Source organism: Heteronotia binoei, chromosome 2 (assembly GCF_032191835.1).
Source record: "Heteronotia binoei isolate CCM8104 ecotype False Entrance Well chromosome 2, APGP_CSIRO_Hbin_v1, whole genome shotgun sequence".
In the NCBI taxonomy this organism is placed as follows: domain Eukaryota; kingdom Metazoa; phylum Chordata; class Lepidosauria; order Squamata; family Gekkonidae; genus Heteronotia; species Heteronotia binoei.
Genome location: NC_083224.1, coordinates 135,161,538 through 135,183,676, shown reverse-complemented (window position 1 = coordinate 135,183,676; position 22,139 = coordinate 135,161,538). Strand labels below are relative to the sequence as shown.

At 40.2% G+C, this 22,139-nt stretch overlaps 1 protein-coding gene across 1 annotated transcript in view; it reads left to right on the top strand.

Moving 5' to 3' along the window:
- LOC132566744 (vitellogenin-1-like) overlaps positions 1 to 5,042 on the top strand; it is a 67,527-nt gene extending 62,485 nt beyond the window's left edge. The window contains exons 33-34 of the mRNA XM_060232082.1: positions 477 to 526; positions 4,828 to 5,042. Of these exons, the coding sequence (XP_060088065.1) occupies positions 477 to 526; positions 4,828 to 4,839 (62 nt within the window). The 3' untranslated portion in view covers positions 4,840 to 5,042. The remainder of the gene's footprint in view (positions 1 to 476; positions 527 to 4,827) is intronic.
- Positions 5,043 to 22,139: the final 17,097 nt, after the last annotated feature.

The window sequence follows — 22,139 nt, the reverse complement described above, 5'->3', positions numbered from 1 at the left end:
AACATCAGATAAATTTAAGAAATTTTTGATGGGATAGATTTAGGAGTTACTCTGGCAGTAGGCAAATATTTTGCTCATGTAATTAAATCTAAGGGACTTCAAGTCCAGTAACTGGTTGGTTATTGAAATTACTCTTTTTTAAATTTAGTGTGGCATTGCCCAGGGCTGGTGGGCTAAATGAGCATTATCATTAAAGTGTGCTTGTATGTGTGTATGTATATATTTGTGCTTTCATGTCCAGTTTTACTGTACTGCTTTGAAAAGGCAGTGTTGCCTAGATTCACATGACTTGTAACAGTCATAGCACAATGAAATATAAAAGGTGAAATCAAACCTTTAGTATCCATATTTTGCAGGACTGTATATTATTACCAATTTTAAATTAATTATAATGCTTATAATTTCATTACAGAAATGTGGCTAGGTCACTGTAAATTGAATACATTCAAAACTAATTTTTTCTCCCTGACTGATAGACTTATATCCAGAGGTGGAACTTGTTAATCAACCAGATCAACGGTACAGTGTAAGTAAAACTGTTCATAGTATAACAACAATATAAGGATGCCATCTTCTGTTTTCCAAAAGGAAGCAATTCCCCTCACCTTTTGTTTCCTTTTCCTGTTCTTTATTGCTAGCCAGAGGAGTGTCATCTCATCATTTGATCAATTTATAACATATCTTGATACCAAAAACATTTGATGCCAAATTTAATATTTTTGGTAACATCTGTATTTTTATGTTACAGCGGTATGTAAACAGGAAGTACTGAGATTCAATATCTTTTTGAAGTTACAAAACTGGTAAAAAAGTAGATTGTTCCTGCTGTAACACTTCCAACACAGATACCTTAAGGACACTATTCATATAAATAAATGTTATGGAAGACCTTTATGTAGCTTCCGATGGAGACATAGACAGCCACCCACACACATTCATGGAATTTCTGTTTGATAACTTATCCTGTGAAGTTAAGATGCTAAGCCATATGTTTTCAGAACAAACAGCTCAATTTGATTTATTTTCCTTGAATATATAAATCACCAGAAAATATCAGTGTCATTAAAATGATACAGAATTTATTTCTTGATATAATTTAATATAGTATTCTACGAAATCTGTGGCCATATGAATGAAAACACCAAATGTAAAATGAAGCTCTCTCAAATATTTTGAAGTCTTTATTATTCAAGTTGGATTTAAGTATCATTTACTTAAGTGTCCCTGTGGATGCAATTATAAAACTCTCACAGATAGATGAGCATTTTTGAGAGGGGGCCTTTTGGGTCAGTTTGGTTTGGGGGCCTCCTCAAACCCCAAACTGAATCAAACTGGATTTTTTAGGTTTGTACCCATCCCTATTACATGACACAGCAGTTACCTTAGAAAACTAGGCAGCCGCTGTGACTTAGAGTGCTTTTGCCTAGCTTTAGCTGGTGTGTTTGTTATATCCATTCCTGGTCCACTCATAACCAATGTTCCCTCTAAGCTGCAGAGACTTGTGAGCAAAAATTCTGCTTTGTGAGCTACTGGTATTAAAGTTGTGAGCTACTGGCATTGAAGTTGTGAGCTATTGCATAAATTATTGTGCTCTGAGACTATTTTTCCTGAGCTAAAACAAAAATGTGTGAACTGGGGTCTAAAAATCTATGAGCTAGCTTATGCTAACTCAGCTTATAGGGAACACTGCTCATAACTAAGGAATAGTCATCCATGCATCTAAGGCTTTATTTGGGGGTACCCTTGAAGAGTGTTCAAAAGCTGCAGGTAGTGCAGAATGCTGCAGCTAGACTGCTGGTCAGGCCCAGTTACTGGGAGCAGTTTTCCTGGATCCTACAGGAATTACCCTGGCTACTGACCTGCTCCTGAATCCAATTCAAGGTGCTAATTTTGTCCTTTAAAGCTGTATATGACTTGGGACTGGGGTATCTAAAGGACAATCTTCTTCCATACATTCCTGCCTGGTAATTAATCTGACAGGGAGAAATCTTCTTGACTGTCCCACTAATCAAAGAAACTCATCTGGAGGGCACATAGGAGATGGGTTTTTTATTGGCAGTCCTACAAAATTATGGAATAACCTCCCCATGGAGTTGTGCCTGGCCCCGTCACTTTTGATCTTCAGGATGCAGTTGAAAGTTTTATTTAGGATTGCATTTGTCTAATTTCATTATTATTCATTGAGAATCCAACTGGAAATTTTAAATTGTGATATTTTATGTGGGTTTTAAAATAATTGTTTTGTTTACATTATAAGCCTCCTTGAATTCTGCAAGTTAGAAAGGCGGCTAACAAATGTGTCAAGTAAATAAAATAAGTAGCTCCTGATGGCAATAGCCTTTAAGGTGGAAATGTAGCAGATTTGCAACATGAATCAAGATTTTTTTTTTCATTTCACCAACATTTTATTTATTTATTTTTATTTTATCAGATTTATGTCCTGCCCTCCCCTAACGGGCTCAGGGCAGCTAACAACAGTTAAAAACCACATCGAATTCTAAAAAACAATATACAATAAAATCAGTTCTACACATTTTAACCATAAAATCCAAGATGCACATTGGTGTTTCTCAATATCTATATTTGTCCAGTGGGACTGTCAGTGATGTGGGACATTTGCTACCTCCCCTTAACTATTGAAGGCAAGCTTAAATAGTTCAGTCTTACAGGCACGGTGGAACTGTGGCAGGACCCGCAGGGCCCTGATATTTTCAGGGAGGGCATTCCACAGAGTGGGGGCTATTGTTGAGAATGCTCTGGCTCTAGTGGTGGACAGTAGAACTTCTTTCAGTCTGGGAATCTGAAGGAGATTTTGGACATAGTGCTCTCTGGGGAATATATGGGGAAAGGGGGTCCCGAAGGTAGACAGGTCCCAGGCCATATAGGGCTTTAAAGGTTATAACCAGCACCTTGAAATGAATCCAGAATGCCACAGGCAACCAGTGTAATTTTTCCAGCGCAGGTTGGATGTGCTCCCATACAGGTAGCTCCAACAACAACCTGGCTGTTGTGTTTTACACCAGTTGCAGCCTCCGGAGTTGAGTCAAGGGCAGCCCCATGTAGAGGGTGTTACAGTAGTTTATTCTCGAGGTGACTGTCACATGGATCACTGTTGCCAAGTCATCACACTCCAGGTATGGAGCCAACTGCCTTATCCTCCTAAGATGAAAAAAATGCAGATTTGGCAGTGGCTGCTACCTGGGCCTCCATTGTTAATGAGGGCTCCAGGAACACCCCTAAGCTCTTAACCCTCGATGCTGGCACCAGTGGCGTCCCACCAAAGGCTGGCAAATGGATCTCTCTACCCAGGCCACCACGACTAAGGCACAGGATCTCTGTCTTTGCTGGATTCAATTTCAGTCAACTCTGCCTGAGCCATTTCACTACGGCTTGCAATGCCAAGTCCAGATTTTCTGGGGCACAGCCAGACCGGCCCCTCCATCAATAGATAGAGCTGGGTGTCATCTGCATACTGATGACAACCCAGCCCATATCTCCAGACAATCTGGACAAGGGGGCGCATATAGATGTTAAACAACATCAGGGAGAGAACCACCCCCTAAGGCACCCCACACACGTGGGTGTCTCTGGGACGATTGCTCCCCTATTGCCACCTTTTTTTTCTTTTTTTTTAATGATTTATATCCCGCCCTTCCCACAAGTGGCTCAGGGCAGCTCACAACAAATAATTAGACATAATTTAAACTAGCATATAAAATATTAAGATTTAAAACATTCAAAAAATTAAAAACTAAAAACTAAACAGTATAACAATATGTATAACAGAGCTACGTGGTAAGCTACCTATCATTTCCCATATCAGATTAGATGTAGACTAGGTGTAAGCTAGCCGGAAGAGGGTTGTCTTTTGTCCCCAGCCTTGGAGAAAAGAGGTAAGCCATTGAAGGGCAGACCCCTGAATCCCCACATCAACAAGGTGGTGGGACAGTAGCTGATGGTCAACATTCCAACTCACCCACAAGAAAAAGGTGCAGTGGCGTGCAAAAAAAAGTCCCAGATTATGCCTCTGTGATAGTTGCTCAGCACTGAGCCACTTGAAGTGGCCTAGTGACCATTTGGGTGCATCAACCCCTAAAACATCCATCTCAGAATAATTATTGCAATAAGTTGTCGAATGATGTGCATTGTATTTAACAACTGTACTTTAAGAACAAAATATTTGTGAATTGCAAACATTCACTTCCTTTTATAGAATAAAATACTTGGTAAATAAACATTATATATAATTCAATAATGTTACTATCATTACATTGCTATTTAACACTATTTTCCTATTGTAAACACAATCCTTTCATCATAAAATTCAGATTAAGTAGTCATTATTCCATTTTAGCCCAGCCTTTTTTGTTTGTTTGTTTGTTTGTTTAATATTTGTAACAAATTTTTCACTTGTCTTTATATGCTGGTAATTAGGATTGTGACTAACAAATTCTTGATGGAATAATTTGGCACATGAGAAAATGACAAGCCTGCATATTTCTCCAAAATCAACTTGTAATAGGGTTACTATGTAAACCATGGTTGTAGAGTTAATCCTCAATACAGGCTTAGTTTATACTGGTGGCAGAACTGTTTCTGAACCCAAAAACATTGACTAAACACTTTTTAAACTATGGTTGACAGCTGTGATGAATATTTAGAAATGTGTAATATTGCTACCATTCATACTTAGTAAACAGATGAATTAATCTTTTTTTGGCAATTCAGATGAGTATAGGATTCCTGAAAGCCCTTCAGTATACTGCTTTGAATTCTGTTAATTAAAATATAGTTAATTGATGGCAATTTTACTTTTTTTCCTTACAGATTATGGAATGATTTTGTCTGAAGTACAGAAGAATTCTGACAGCATGTTATCAAGAATATAATGGAATGTGTCAAAACTGCCCCTGAAAGTAAATATGCTAAATTAACTAAGTAAATAGTATGTAGAAAATATTCTACTGTGAAGCAAAACATAAAAGCAAATGTGTTACTCACTCTATGGAATCCTTAATAAATAAAATCACTTGTTAAATAAACTATACCTTTCTCAGTATTTCTTTCTCACAAAACTATCCAGCAGAAAATATCTTACAGATAGAATAATTTATTGTTGTTCACTGATTAGCCATCCCCATATAAGATAAACTACTTAAAAGTTTTCTAAATGTTAAATTGCAGTCCTTTCTGTGGGAGGAAAAATAGAGTAATCACCAGGAGTAAATAGCAACTTCAGGGGAAATTCAGATTTCAAAACCAACACAGAGAAAAAGTTAACATTGTTCCCTCCCACGCTATGACCTTTATCCAAATTGTGGCTTCACACCCTTACAGTTTAATCTTTTTAAACAAGGGGAGGGGGGATTGCTTCATAATCTCCCATCAAACATGTCCACTCTTGAAAGCACAAAAGTAAAAATTGCCGTCTCTTCTTTGATCCATCCTTCCGAGGTCAGTAAAATGAGTACCCATTTTGCTGGGGGGAAAGTGTAGATGACGGGGGAAGGCAAAGTCACCCCAGAGTCAGAAATGACTGGTGCTTGCACAGGGGACCTTTTCTTTTCCCTTTGATCACATGTACATTTTAAAGAAGTTTAGCATATTTATATTTCCTCTTCTATTAAATTTAATGTTGAACATTTGAGATGGTCACAAAACAGCTCACAAACTGAAGTTTCTGATTAATTTTGTCTGGTTAGTGATTTGTGAACTGAAGTTTGTGGCAGGTCAACTGGTATGAAATTTCCATGAACTTTCAAGCCATTTGTAGTAGTTTGTGAATGGATACATTTCCAGACAGACTGTCTCTGCTCAATCTAAATATTTACCAAATTTCAAAGCACAGGGGATGGAACTTAGAGAGCAAGTAGAGGAGCATCAAAGGAGATCCCCCTATGAGACTGATGTCTCTAGCTTGTGAAGGACCTGTTCTGTACATTCCTGAACCTCTTGAACCTGTGCCTGTGATTTCCCCAGAAAGCACTTTTTTGGGACACTTTTTTTTTTTGAACAGGGGGGCATAACTCAGATCCCATAAATCTAATCCTCACCAAAGATGAGAAGAGTCAGCAGGAGGTCCTCTGCAAGTTTGGTGTCTCTAGCCTCCATAAGGTCTGTTCTATACACTCCTGAACCTGCACATCATTTTTCCAGAAAGCACTTTCCTGGGGGGCACTTTCGGGGGAGGGGAGGGCATATATCAGACCCAGCAAATCCAATCCTCACTAAACTTGGAGGGCAGGTAGAAGAGAATCAGCCAGAGATCCTCTGTGACTTTATTGTTTCCAGCATACCAGGTGGTCGTTCTACTACATCACAAATCTCACAAACTGAACAAGTTCATTTGGTGGCTAAAAGTTCGTGACAGTTTGTGGTTCGTAAACTGGGCATACCGTAAACAATTAACTGCACCACATTTTCCTGGCTCGTGCCCATCTGTTTTGAACATATCCAAGAACAGAATTTTAAATGTCACTATGATTCTCTCTGCATCAAATCTTTCTCCACCTGAAAAAAATCCTACCAGACTCAAAAACTTGCAAAACTTTTTAAATGTTTCCCTGTAATTTAAAGATAGAGCACAACCCCTAAGCATTCTCATATAAATGCTACTGGAATGTAGCAGCAAAACAGCATAATTGTCTTATATTCTTCTTGCGGCTTGGCTCTGCAGTTTGTCATGATATAAGTAACTATTTGATTCTCATTCTGCTGACATCAATAAGAAACAATATCCAGTTACATGGTTCATTCAAAGGCCAAATCTGGTGCATTCAGAATAAATGTAACAGAAATCTCAGCAGCAGCCAATGAGCTTAAAAAGAGGGGTGAAGTGAGCATGCTGGGGAAAAAGCACAACGATGCAGTAGTTGTTTGGTTTTACCTTTGGTAACACAGAGAATGGCAGACATTCACTCTGAGTTAAGGAAGACTTTGGTCCAAAAGCAGCTTCAAACAGATCAGGAGAAAAGGATGGAGGGGGGAGTTGGAGGGGGAGTAGCTAGAGAAGCTAGGACAGATCTACTTTCTTCTGTTCCATTCAGAACAGAGGTTAGACAAGTCTCACATTATTTCCATTTTTAAAGAGCCGCTTTCATTTTTACTGTCTATTCCAAAGGCAACGATTCACATTCATTAGTGCCCCCATACTGAGATGTTTGAGCCTCTGTTAAGAGGCAGAGAGGATCCACAGCTGCTGCCAGCTGTGAGATCCAAACATAATGAAATCTAGAAATATCTCTTGAACTAGGTGAGGTAAAGAATTAGCTCACAGGAAAATCCATCTTGCCAAAGAATTTCAGCACAATATTAAAGTTAGAAACGTCAATACACTAATACTCCTTTCCCTAAAATACTATAGACAATGCCAGTTCCACTGGGACATGTATAAAAAAACTTATTGGAAATTATTCCTAACCTCTTTTTCAAAAAATTAAACCTAAGCATCAAAAATAATAGCATTATTTTATATACAGAACTTACACTGAATATCTCTAAAAGCTATGAACTATTGATTTTGTATAGTGCAGAACACAATGTATACAACTTCCTTCTTAATTTGTCTACTGTGATGCAAAAAAGTTTGATGCTGAGGGAAAAGGGCAGTCCCACAAAATGGAAACCTCGGAACAGTACATCCTTAGTAAAGATACTTAAATATTTCTACTTAGATGCCCAAGATTCTTGTCATGGACAAAAGGATTTCCATTCATGGATATGCAACCTTTTCACCTGCCCTCTCCCACAACAACTTAACATGCTGCCACCCCCCAAATTCTTTCTTGGGGTTCCCTGCTGGGAGAGAGAGAAAGAGGTAAGAAACATATACTCCATGAGTGTAAATCCTTCTTCCTCCTACAGAAAAACTCTGGAGTAAGTAATGTAAGCCATGGTCTGCATTTATTCTTGCTTCTAATTCTAATAAAAGCCTAAAAGTTTTCATGATACCTTCTGGGTCCATCCTTTCAAATTCATATCTTATAGTGGGGCCAATATGTTGGGAATTGCCGGAAAAGAGGAAATGTTAAAATAGTTTTTAAAGCAGTAGTGGATGGCCTGGATTCAACAGTTGAAACCCCCACACAACCATAAAATTTACTGGGTGATCCTGAGCCACACTCTTTCCCTCTCCCCCTCCCTCCTCTCATTCCAGGCAATTCCTCTGGCTCAAAGCATGGAGTGACCTTCTATCCACCGTTCATTTCTGCTAGTCTGCATACCCAATGGTATGCCAAAAGGATTAGTTCTTCAACCGTCCTCCTTCTGTGCTTTCAAATACTGAAGACCTAGCTCTGAGGGGTTCCCATCCCAATTGGTCAGCTGTGAGAGACTAGTTTGGGAAGCCTCTCTTCATCATGAGATGTATCAGGGTACTCTCCAAATTTCCTTTTGTGCAAAGCTGGAATCACAGGGAGGCTTAGATGGTCATTTATTGACCAATGAGAATTGCTAGAGGGCTCACTCACAGTAACAGTTTCTTGTTAGTGAAGGAGGAAGTCTGGATGAATCAGCTGAAGGCAGAGGAGGAGTCACCTCCTATCCAGTTTCCCTCTACACCTTCCAACCTACCGCCCCTCTCCCCAGCTTTTCACAGTCTGCCCACCATATTTTCTCCTATATGTTTGGGAGGAATTGGTGTATTTGCTGCAGGATGCACTAAAACAAAGGACAGGATTACTCACAGGAATACTAGGAGAGGCTTGAAGACTCATTGGTTATAATGAGAGCCAGGAATGCAATTGACTTGCACGTGTGTGTGTGTGTTAAGTGCCATTAAGTTGTTTCCAACTTATGGCAGCTCTATGAATTAATGGCCTCCAAAATGTCCTATCATTAACAGTCTTGCTCAGCTCTTGCAAACTGAGGGCCTTGGCTTCCTTAATGATATCAATCCATCTTATGTTGGGTCTTTCACATTTTCTGCTGCCTTCAACTTTTCCTAGCATTGTCTTTTTCAGTGACTCTTGTCCTCTCATCAGTTTTTTTGCCGCCCCAGACAGCTGCCCCACCTGTGTCCCCCTTCCTGCCCCTCATGGGGGGGTCTTTAAATTGGAGGGAGGTGGGGCTGCTTCTGCCATTTCCCTGCTAAACAAAGAAATGGCAGAAGCAGCTGATCTGTCCCCATTTTAAAGACCCTCATTGTTCAGCTGATCATCAGGCAGGTGAAAGAGGCAGCACGGTGCCTTTACCTCACTCTGAGACTGCCTTTCCTTGCAGGGGAGGCAGCCTAGGAGCGAGGCCAAGCCGCCTTTTTTGTCTGCCCGGGTCTCAGGCAGGCAGAAGGGGAGGTGAGAAACTGGGTTGCTTATGGGGAGGGGGAGCCTAGCAGCACCCCATAGGCCATGCCATGCCCTAGGTGGATCCCTACATGGCCTACTCCCACACACCGACCATGCTTCTCATAATTTGATCAAATTATGACAGCCTCAGTTTCGTCATTTCAGTTTCTAGGGAGATGTTTAAGCTTGATTTGATGTAGAAATCACTTATTAGTATTTTTAGCACTCCACAGTATCTGTGAAACTTTCATCCAACACCGCATTTCCAATGAATCAACTTTATTCCTGCCAGCTGTCTTCATTGTCTAACTTTCACACCCATACATAGTAATAGAAATATAAATTAACTTGATCTTGGTCGCTAGCAACAGATCCCTTCACTTAAGAATCTTTTCAGCTCCTTCATGGTTGCCTTTTCCAGTCTCAGTCTCCTGATTTCTTGCCTGCAGTCTCCCTTTTTCTTGATGGTGGCACCAAATAGAAAATCTTGAACAATTTAAATTTCATCATTATCAACCTTAAATTTTTGTAATTCCCCAGCAGTCATTACTTTTAACTTCTTCATGTACAGTTGTAATCCTGCTTTGGCACTTTCTGTTTTAACCTTTAGTAGTAGTCCTTTCAAATATTCACTATTTTGTGCCAATATCATGCTGTCATCTGCTTAGCTCAAATTATTAATGTTCCTTCTGACAATTTTTCTTGCATCTTCATCAAAATCTAATCCATCTTGCTTTATATGTTCTGCATATGAATTAAAGAGATAGGGAGATAAAATAGATCCTTGTCTGACTCCTTTGCCTATTGGAAACCATTCTGTCCCTCCATATTTTGTCTTTACAGTAGCCTCTTGTCCAGAGTACAAGTTGCGCATCAAAACAATCAGATGCAGTAGCACACCTAAGGGTGCATAGCTTTCATGATCAACACAAAGCTTTGCGATAGTCTATGAAAGACATGTTCACCTTTTCTGCAGTAGCAGTCACTGCACCCTTGGGCTTCTGCTTTCCCCAGCTCAACTGATCAATTCCCCACCTGTTGCTGTGCATTTTGACTCGTGTCACTCTCCAATTCCCCCTGTGTCTTCCTGATCTCTAAAAAAAATTAAGTTAATTCATATTCCCTATTACTATGTATGAGTATGAAAGTTAGACAATAAAGACAGCTGGCAGGAAGAAAGTTGATTCATTTGAAATGTGGTGTTGATGAGAGCTTTTGATTTTATTCTGAAATTCTCTTGTATGTTCTAGTAATATAAATTTGCAATATGATTTCTAGTGCCTCTTTTTTTCTGAATCTAGTTTGAACATTTGGCATTTCTGGTTCCATATATGGTAAGTCTTTGAATATGTTTTGTGTTTTAAGATTTTGAGCATTTTGCCATCATTCTATTCTGGGACCTGACAAGTTCAGTTGGTGCTGGTACAAACCAAGAATTCAGCTACCTTTGCCTATAACTTTGACAGTGAAAAGCTAACTCAGAGCTGAGATGTCTTGGTGCTACTTGGTGAATCTTTAAGATTTGTGCACAAAAAGACAGAAATTTTCTGACACATGAGAAATTAATGCGATGGTCTGATAGTTGCTGCATGGGCTCCACTGAAACACATTACAGCACCAAAATTGCAGTGAGAATGTGGAATGGATTTTGGATAAACATCTCTGGGTCCAGATAAACTGCTCTGGGACCTGTGATGGCCCACCACCTTGTCAATGTGGGAATCCATGGAGTAGCCTTGAAGTGGCTTACTTCATTCCTCCAGGGTCAGGGACAGAGAATGGTGTTTGGAGAGAAGATATCACCACAACACCTCTTGGTGTGCTGGGTACCCCAGGGGGCCATCATCTACACTATTTTGTTTAACATCTATGATGATGGTGATGTTTGGTCCCTGGGAGTACCATGAGTGTTCGAGGGCTGGAATGACAGCCCCCAAAGTGGAATAATGGTCCCTCTGATTTTGAAGGCAGTGTAATGTATTTTTATTCCACCCAAAAATTTATGATTATAGGTGGAGAGCAGTGATTTCAGTCCCAAGGGCTGTCATTCCATTCTGGGACCTGTCATCCCAGGTCCTAAACACTTCTACTACTCCCAGGAGCAGTCACTCCGTTCTGGGCACTATCATTTCAGGTCCCAAACGCTTCTCCTACACCCAGGAGCTGTCATTCCACTCTGAGACCTGTCATTCCAGTTGCAGAACATTCCTACCATTCCAGGTGCCATCATTCTACTCTGGGATGTTCAGTCATTGCTGGTACAAACTAAGGATTCAGGTACCTCTGCCTATAACTTTGGTGGTGAAAAGCTGACTCAGAGCTGAGATGTCTTGTTGCTACTTGGTGAATCTCTAAGATTTGTGCACAAAAAGACAGAAATTTTCTGACACATTGTACTTCTAAGATTACAAAAAACTGAGATTACATTCTAGGATAATTTTGAATTGCAGATCTGTTATGAAATCCTGAGGAAATTATTTTTTAAAATAAAACTCAAAATCTGTGACTTTAGTCTTAATAAATAATTTTTCCTGTGTTTTAAAAATTCTTTTAAATGAACTTTCATGGTCCATGAGATTTATTTTTTTATGTTCTATGTGTGAACAAAACACCATGCAATTTCATTCTTTTTAATGTCATAACAAAACGCTCTCCAGTAATTACCAGATTTTGCACTGGTTTACCTATAACATGTGCTATATTGGAATTTAAAGGTGAGTAACCACTTGATGATAATGTTAGACATAGACCTTTGAGACTAGGTTTAAAAAACTTCTTCACTCAGCCTTAATATAGGCACAGTGTGTAATCACTATAGATTTTTCTAACCTACCTTCTTATAATATAGTGGGTTTGATGCAATGAGCATAGCATATGGCTGCACTAAAAGACTAACTACTGGGCCAACGGGTCCAATTATATATACAGTCAAGGTTCCCGCGCTAGCATACTATTGGACCATTCAAACCAGTGGGGGGTCCATGATTGGAGCAGGACAGCAGGGGTTTGAATCCTGCTGCCCATTGTTCCTGAGTCCCCAAGCTCAGTCTTCCAGGCTCCAATGAGCCAGGCAAGAACTCTACATATTAAACACAATTCAGATCACATATACAACACTTCTTTTGAGATATTTATTTTGCTTCATTTGGACACTTTCTTTATTTCCAGCAGAAACTCAGAGTAGGAAAGGGAGCCTAGTTACAGCCTTTTCCCCTAGTTATAGCCTTTTCAATGTGCATTTGTACAATCTACATGGGCCGACAAAAACTCAGAACTGGCCCTACTTCTAAGCACAAACATGCACCATTATAGCCTACTCAGTTATGCCCTAACTAGCCTTACTTAGCTATAACTCTTCTAAGTAAAGAGGATGCTTGCATCCTTCGTTGTTGCCAGAGCCAAGACTCCCAAGCATGGGCAGTCCACCATATCTGCATCCTCCTCACTTGAAAGTGGAGGGCTGGCAAATGTGGCTTCCATGCCACGAAGTGCAGAAACTGGACATTTCAGCCTATAGAACAATATTTCTGCATTTCTTGTATCCAGTCCTAGCAGAGCATTTGGGCACTGCTACTTGATGTTCAACAGAAAAGCCTTAAAACAAAGCAAATTCTTGTCAACAGTCCTGAGTAGAAGTGACGAATTATTAGTGCAAACTGTGCCTAATGGATCTAAAGGATTAATCTAGAGCACTGAATTGTTTGAATCCTGTTCATTGTCAGGAGCCTTGTTATGTTCCCTGTTATATTTTCTTCAGTCTCTATTTTCTTCTGTTGCTAGCATTACTGGACATTGAGGGGGGGAGGGGCTGGGCTGTAGTGTGTATTATATTGCATGTAACATCTTTGGTCTGTCTAATGAGAGGCCTGTGAACAATGTCTGTTGAGAGAGCTGTGAATACCATCCTTAGGAAGTTATCCTCCCCCTAGCTCCATCTGGACCTGAAAAAGGGAAGCGACCTTATAGATAAGACTGTGTGATCTTTCTTGCCTGTCTCTTGGCGTGTTTATGTTAACAGGGAACTGTCTCTTCTAATGTTTACGTTAACGAGATCTGGGAGGGGTATGCGCTCACCTTAAGGGCTATTTAGGGGTGATAGTTTTATGTGCTTTTATTCCTAGCAATGCCTCTCAGGAGGAGAGGTCCTGTACTCATAATGTATCAATAAAGCTTCACCTATCTCCATATAGTGGCAGTATATCTGAGTACAATGTGCATTTGTACAATCTACATGTATTTTTATTTTATTTTTATTAATTTCTATTCCACCCTAGCCTGTGAGTGGGCTCAGGGCAGAGTACAACAAATTTAATCATGTAACAGTAGACAATAGATAATTAACAACACATTTAGCAATAAAAGCAATAAAACAATTAAAATTATTCCAGTTCAGATGGAAGATAGACTAACCATAATACAAACAGCTGGAACTGATGATACATCAATACATCAGTAGCCCTATAGAAGATGGAACAAGGGAGGCCAGACTTAATATACTATGGATGCCTGCTGCCTCACCTGAAGGCCTGGTGGAATAGCTCCGTTTTACAGGCCATACAAAAAGATAGTAGTTCAGGTAGGGCCCTGATTACTAATAAGAGCATATTCCACCAGGTCAAGAAAAAGGTGGACGTCCTTCAGGCAGGGGACAACCAGCAGATGATGATTGATTGAGCATAAATATGGGAAGAGGCAGTCCCTCAGATATATCGATCCCAGGCCACACAGGGCTTTGAATGTCAGTACCAAAACCTTGAAGTGAATCTGGTACTCAATGATTAGTCAGTGTAATTGGTGTAGCCAGGGCTTTTTTTTGAGCAGGAACACACAGGAACGCAGTTCCGGCTGGTTTGACACCAGAGGGTGTGGCCTAATATGCAAATGAGTTCTTGCTGAACTTTTCTCACAAAAGCCCTGTGTTAAACAATGTTGATGTCAGGGGGAGTTGCCTAATATGCTAATGAGTTCCTGCTGGGAGTAGTGCTGGCCATATGGTCGCCCATAAAGGCAACACAGTTAGCATTTTGTACCAGCTGGATTATCTGGATTAGCCCCAAGGGTAAGCCCATGTAGACCAAGTTACAGTAATCCAACCTGGAAGTGACCATTGCATAGGTCACTGTAGCTATGTCCTAAGGGAGAGATAGGGTGCTAGTTGCTTGACCGGCCAAAGATGGTAAAAGGCAGATCTGACAACCGCAGTGACCTGGGCCTCCATAGAAAGTGAGGCATCCAGTGTCACTCCTGGGTTCTTCACCTCCTGGGCTGCTGTAAGTGGTGCACTATCCATGGCTGAGATCTGGAGATCCAATTCCATTCCACCTTAACTAAGGTACAGAACCTCCATCTTAATTGGATTAAGCTTCAACCGACTCTGTTGCAACCACCCAGCCATGGCCTCAGCCAGATGATCCGGGGTGGAGTCTGGGTGGCCATCCATCAACAGATAGAGCTGAGTGTAATCCGCATATTTGTGACAACCCAGCCCATACCTCCATACCAACTGGGTGAGGGGGCGCATATAGATGTTAAACATAATTGGTGAGAGAATTGCCCCCACAGCAAACCATAAATGAGTGAGTGTCATGAGGAGATCTCCTCACCAAGCACCATCCTTTGTCCACGGCCACGGAGAAAGGAGGAGAACCACTGTAAGGCAATCCACGGAATTCCAATGTCAACGAGGCAGTGAGTCATAAGATCATCATCGACCATGTCACACTGTTGAAAGATCAAGAAACAACAGCAATGCTAACCTGCCTTGATTCAGATGTCTCTTGAGGTCATCTGTGAAGGCAACCAATACAGTCTCTGTCCCATGGCCAAGGCAAAAGCCAGACTGGAATGGATCAAGGACAGATGCATCCTCCAGGAAAGCCTGAAACAGCTCAGACACTGTGTTCTCAGGAACAGAAGGTTAAAAAATCAGCGATAGCTGGCCAGGACCATGGGGTCCAATGCTGGTTTCTTTAAAAGAAGCCAAATCACCACTTCCTTCAATCCCTCTTGAATATCCCTGATGAAAAGGACAAGTTGACAATTTCGCTCAGAGGTCCTGAATGCCATCCCCACATGCTTTAATCAGCCAGGATGGGCATGAATCAAGAAGCAGGTGGTGGGCTTCACTGCAGCCAGGATCCTGGCAACATCTTCCCAAGTATCGATTGAAGTGGTCCAGAATCAGACCCAAAGACAGAGAAGGGGCTTCCAGTTCCCTTACTGCATCAATAGTGGGTACGAGGTCCTGGTGGTGAGACAAGACTTTATCTGTGAAATAGGTTGCAAAAGCCTCATAATATCCAATTCCCTATCAATTTGTTGCCCAAAGGCAATTTGGTTAAAGAGTGAATTGTCCTAAACAATTGGGCCAGGCACAACTTCACAGATGCAATGGAGGCTGCATAAAACTCCCTCATAGCAGACTTCATTTCCTTCTTTTAAAATATATATATATATATATTATTATTTTAACCTTCATTGTCTTCTTATAGACCTTCATGAACATTCTATAAGAAGGTCTTACCTCCTTGTCATGAGTACACTGCCACACTTGCTCTAGCCTTCTAAGCTGTTGCTTCATCCTCCGCAACTCCAGGATAGACCATGGGATTGCTTTGGTGTGACAGTGAAGAGGGTGCTGGGGAGCAATGTCATCAATGGCTGCAGACAATCATATCTCCAGCCTCTTCCATTTCCCTGAAACCTAGTCCCACCACCATACCTTTCCCACCCCTCTATGACTGGGATCCTCAACCCTGACATGGCCTCCTTTGTACAGCGTTATTGAGCCGAAGTGGCTCAATAACGCTGTACAAGCACCTGGAAGCACCTGGAAGGGAGGAAGCTAAGCACCTGGAAGGGAGGACCAAAGCTATGGCAGTGTAGATTTGACTTCTCTCTGATTATGTGTTGACTCATATGCTACATTCAGTGCAAGTAATAATAAAACTGCAATGTAAAGCCCACATTTGTCCAAGCACTGGTTCCTAATTTTGTTTTTACAAGCATTAGCTCTTTCTTACAAACAGATGGTACATGTATACACATTTGCTGCAACTTGTGAAAAGGGCTTCTGACATGCAGTGTCAGCAGCCATTTTTGCCATCATCATATAAAATAATAGTGTAAGAATGAAAAAAAGACAACTAAATGTAGGCACCTTCACTATTGTACTGAATTGCAGTTTGAAATGCAAACACTTCATGCCACCTAGTGGTTCTTCGGGTTAGTTTAAATCAGTAATTTGCCCTTTAATGTACAGTTTGCAAACATTCCAGGAATCCTGAAATATAGGCCTGCTTAGTCTAAATGTTAATGAGTTTCAAATCCCTATTTTCCATCATATATGGAAATGAACATAAACTCTCTAAGCCTATACCTTTCCTATGATTTTCCTTTTTTTCTTGCTGAGCAGTCCCTTTATCTATTTTGCTCTTATGTCTATGGCTGTTCCACCCAGTTACTTTATTATATAAATAATACAAATAATTATTATGTAAATGATATAAATAATAAAGCCCAAGGAACTGAGAGAGAACAAATGATCACCTTCTTACATTCAGCTTCTAAAATGGCACTTGAGAGGCTTTTGAGAGTTCAAAACAAACAAAATGTTTTATTTAACTTAGAGAAGAAAAAGTCAAGAAGAATGAAGGCTAGGATGTATATGAGGTGAACTGATAATAAAACTGAGGACATTTCGTAATTGCATTCAGTCCAGAAAATTTGCTGCCTACAATTTCAAAAAGGTCTTTAAAAACTGTTATTCAAAAAGAACTTTAAAAACTTTGAGGTGAGAGGCTTTTTTTTCACTTTCTGCTTCTAGGGATGCCAAACTCAAGGTGAGACTTGGGGATTGTAGTTCATCTCCAGACTACAAAGATCAGTTCCTCTGGATGCTTTGGAGAGTAGACTCTATGGCATCGTACCCTGGTGAGGTCCCTATCCTCTCCAGGCTCCATCCCCAGATCTCCAGTTTTCCAACCTGCATTTGGCAGCCTTCCCCTCATCCCCTGCTGGTGGCCAGGAGGGACATGGCAACCCTTGAGCATAGGTTTCTGAGTTTCACTGGCTCTTAAAGTCTAGAAGGCAAGAATATACAACCATGTTCCCAAAATCTTTCAATATATAAAGACCAGGGATCACTCTTCTTTTAAGAGATATCTTCTTTTTCACTGGGCAGGGATTAATTCTCTTAACCGGAAGCATTTTTCCTTTTTAGCTTGAAAGAATATCCTCTCTGATCCTCCCATTCCTTCTGCCTCCTTCCCAGTCCACAGTCTGTGCTTAACACTCTCTTCTTCAACTGTCAGTTCCCAAGAGTCATTAGGGCGTTTTCGCACTGACCTTACTCCGGAGCGACGTCCCTCTTCACCGTGCAGCGTCTGCACGGATTTCGCACTAATTGCTCCACAGAACCCAGAAGAGCCGCAAAGTCCCGCGGCTTTTGCATTGCAAATGCAAACCGGCAAAAACCAGTTTACATTTGCGATGCAAAAGCCGCAGGACTTTGCGGCTCTTCCGGGTTCTGCGGAGTAATTGGTGCGAAATCCGCGCAAACGCTGCGCAGTGAAGAAGGACGTCGCTCCGGAGTAAGGTCAGTGCGAAAACAGCCTGACTCTCTCTACAGAATTCCATTTGAATAGCCTGTCACTCAAAGGTTCTCAGACTCTGTTAGGCATTAACTCTTGACAGTCTGTCACACAAACTTACAGTGCTTCTTGTCATAAACTGCTTATTTATCAGCACACAAGTTGCATATATGAGGGGGGAAAGCATGCTAATATAATTATTCTCTAAGCCACATCAATGAAGACTCTCTATAGAAGTGATCAGAAATAGCAAATTTTTCCCCTAGCAGGTTTGTAACCCTCTCTTCCTCTGTCCACACTGAAATGGAAAAAGATTTCAAACATGACAGAAGTTTGGGCCAGTCACCAAACATTTTAATTAGAAGTGTTTCAAGTTGTCAACCAACAAGTAAAAATATTTTCTGATAGGTAATCATTATTGGATCTTAAAAATAATTATACATCAGATTTTGCTAGGCTTCACCTGTAATCTGCCAACTTCAACCCTGACAAGCCAGGTTCCATTCCAGCTACCTTTCTGAACCATCAGATTCCATTTTGGCCTCACCTTTCAGAGATCTAGTCCATAAGCTCACAAACAGGCAGTCTTCTTGAAATGAATATTGGTAACACAATTAGGAGTCTATTTTCTATGTTCAAGTCCCTAGCTTGTCTCTAAGAGAGATCTTTTGAAAAGTGGGGGGGGGACACAACTAAGTAGATTGGTAGATTTTTAAAAAATATATATAAAGTTTATTTAGAACATGTACATTTATTTAGAATATACATCTCACTCTTCAAAAAAGGAGGGGAATCAAAGGCTGTTTTCGTACTGACCTTAATCAGCAGCAACGCCCCTCTTCACCGCGCAGGATTGGCGCGGATTTCGCACTAATTGCCGCGGAGCACCCGGAAGAGCCGGAAAGTCCCGCGGCTTTTGTGGCACAAACGGAAACCGCCAAAAACCAGTTTCCATTTGCGCCACAAAAGCCGCGGGACTTTCCGGCTCTTCCGGGTGCTCCGCGGCAATTAGTGCAAAATCCGCGCCGATCCTGCGTGGTGAAGAGGGGCATCGCTGCTGATTAAGGTCAGTGCGAAAACGCCCAAAGTATTCTGGGATGTGGAGTAAAGTTTAACAGTAAAATTCATAAAAACAAAAACTTTTGCAGTCAAGGGCAATATCAACAAAGAATCAAGATTAACCATTATGCGGCACTTGAGGATAACCATTACACGGCACTTGAGCCCGAAAGATTCTACAAACCCTAATGATGTTACCAGCCGTGAAAACCTGAAATCTTTGTTTCTCTTTTACTCTGCTTTATTAGAGTTTTATGGCATCTGAGGGTGTTTTTGGTTTGAATAAGGCCAGTAAATAGGCTGCTCCACTAATAAGGATGTTTTAGGAAGTGTCCTCTTCTTTTAAACAAGTCTAAGTAATCCAGTTTAGGGATTCAGGTTTTTCTCAATTGACTAGACCAGATAGAGGACACATTCAAGAGTGTAAAAAGGTAAAAGTAGTCCCCTGTGCAAGCACCGGGACATTACTGTCAAAAGAGTGTAGGTTTTTCTAAAAAGCAGTGTAACTAGGCCAGAAAAGGTTCCGTTTAAAAGAGACTGAGTTTGATCCCAGCGGAAACTGGTTCAGGTAGCCAGCTCCAGGTTGACTCAGCCTTCCATCCTTCAGAGGTCAGTAAAATGGGTACCCAGCTTGCTAGGGGGGAAATGTAGATGACTGGGGAAGGCAATGGCAAACCACCCTGTAAAAACTCTGCCATGAAAATGTTGTGAAAGCAACGTCACCCCAGAGTCAAAAATGACTGGTGCTTGCACAGGGGACTACCTTTACCTTTTTAAGGTATTTGTGCACCTGACTTTCAGTCACTGAAGGGCAGTGCATTTTTACATTCCATAGGGTGAATCACGCCACAGCTTTTCTCTTCTCATAGGAGACACCTGATTTCTACTTTGCAAGGAAATCTGGTTTGTCCCAGACTCCAAACAGAAGTTTAACAAAGAGCACACCAGTGCTTCTAAAGAGGTTTGTCTTCATCTCAAGGTAGCCTTTTAAAACTATAGCCAGAAAGATGGCAGGATCACTTAGTTTCTGTAACCAGACCAACTCCACCCCTCCCCCTAAAAAAAAAGGACAAAATAAGGATCTATAAAAACCGATTTTTTGTGGGAGGCTGTGTTTTAAACAATGTAATTGATAACATATGGTAACAATTTCCGTTAATAACTTCTTTTCATCTATCCCATATGGTTCTTTCTAATCACCCCTCCCCCCATTACTTGACCCCCGCCAGTGCTATTTACTCAAAATACTAACATTAAAAGGTACCATTAATTACTAAGAACTAAAATTAATATTCTTCTTTCTACTAAAGTTTAATCATTATCAAAAATTGTCCAAAGTCCTTTTACTTTCCACTCGTCTTCTACATAACTTCTAAATTTTTTCCACTCCCTTTTAAAATCTTCTAAATCATAGTCTCTTAAAGTTCTTGTTAATTTGTCCATCTCACTCCATGTCATAACTTTTACAATCCAATCCCATTTTTCTGGTATTTTTTCTTGCTTCCATAACTGCGCATAAAGTGTCCTAGCAGCTGAAAGCAAGTACCAAATTATAGTTCTATCTTCTTTTGGAAATGTTTCCATTTGTAATCCCAACAGAAAAGTCTCTGCAGCTTTCTTGAATTCATATCCCAAAATCCTAGAAATTTCTTGTTGGATCATCTGCCAATACTTTTTCACTCTTTCACAAGTCCACCACATATGGTAGAAAGAACCTTCATGTTTTTTGCATTTCCAACGTCTGTCTGGCATCTTGTTATTCATCTTTGCCAATTTTTTTAGGAGTCATATACCATCTATACATCATTTTAAAACAGTTCTTTTTAATACCCTTACATGTTGAAAGTTTCATAGAGTTCTTGCATAAATATTCCCATGTATCCATCTGTATTTCTTTATTTACATTTATTGCCCATTTAATCATTTGAGATTTCACTACATCTTCTGTAGACCATTTTAAAAGTAACATAAGTTTTTGAAATTAATTTTTCATTATCTCCAAGCAGAACTTTTTCCATTTCTGTTTGCTCTCGTCTTATTCCTTCAGTTTTAATATCATTTTCCATCAAACTCTTTATTGGTTGCATTTGAAACCAATCGTATTTGTTATTCAACACAGCAGTTTTCAATTCTATTCTATTCAATTCAATTCTATTTTGCCACTTTGTATTTTTAATAGTTGATTGTATGACAGCCATTTTTCCTCACCTGTCTCAGCTGTTATTTTTAATACTTCTGCTGGCACTATCCATAATGGTTTTCTTTCATCACCATATTTCTTATATTTCATCCAGGTATTCAACAAATTATTTCTTATATAATGGTGAGAGAAAAAATATCCATCTTTTTCTTCCCATAATACATATAGGTGTGCCAGCAGAATTTATTTCCATGACCTTCCAACACTAAAAGTTTTTTATTCAACAGCATCACCCAATCTTTTATCCACACTAAACAAACTGCTTCATGATATAATCTTAAATCTGGTAATTGGAATCCTCCTCTTTCTTTAGCATCTATTAAAACTTTCATTTTAATCCTTGGTTTCTTCCCAGCCCATACAAATTCCGAAATCTTCCTTTTGTGAGAGGCTTTTTAAAAAGAAGTCAGATAGGCTGACTACCTTTGGTTCAGGTTTCAGTGTAGTGACCTCTGTGCTTAAGAATAAGATACCATTCCTAGAAGCTTATAGGGACATAAAGATCAGGGATACTTCCTGCATTCCCTTTCCTGCAGCCAAGGATCATTTTGTAGAAAAAGAGGTGCCAGAGCTTATTAGCACAACTCATTTGCATATGCCACACACCACAGACATCACCGGAAGGTGTACTAAATTATATCAGTTCAGCATCTACCTTGAAATGCTTCTTAAATTATTATTGTCACAAAAGCTTACTCCCATCATACATTAAAATTACTTTCTCCTCTGTGGCCACAATGGCATGATAAAGATTTCCATCTGACTGCTTTATATGTTTTGGTTATTTTCCCATTTTTGGTGGGTAAAAATATTAGAAAGCATGTCATATCTTAAAGTTCAGCAAAATTCTCACAGGGGGGTTGAATAATGTAGCCCAGAAGCAAGGTTTTTATTTTATTTTATTTTTTTTTTGGGGGGGGGAGAATAAGAAAGAAAGCACAATAAATTTAGAGGTTCTGCAGCCCCACTCCTGTGAGTTCCTACCCAAAATGAGGCCTGCCTGCAGTA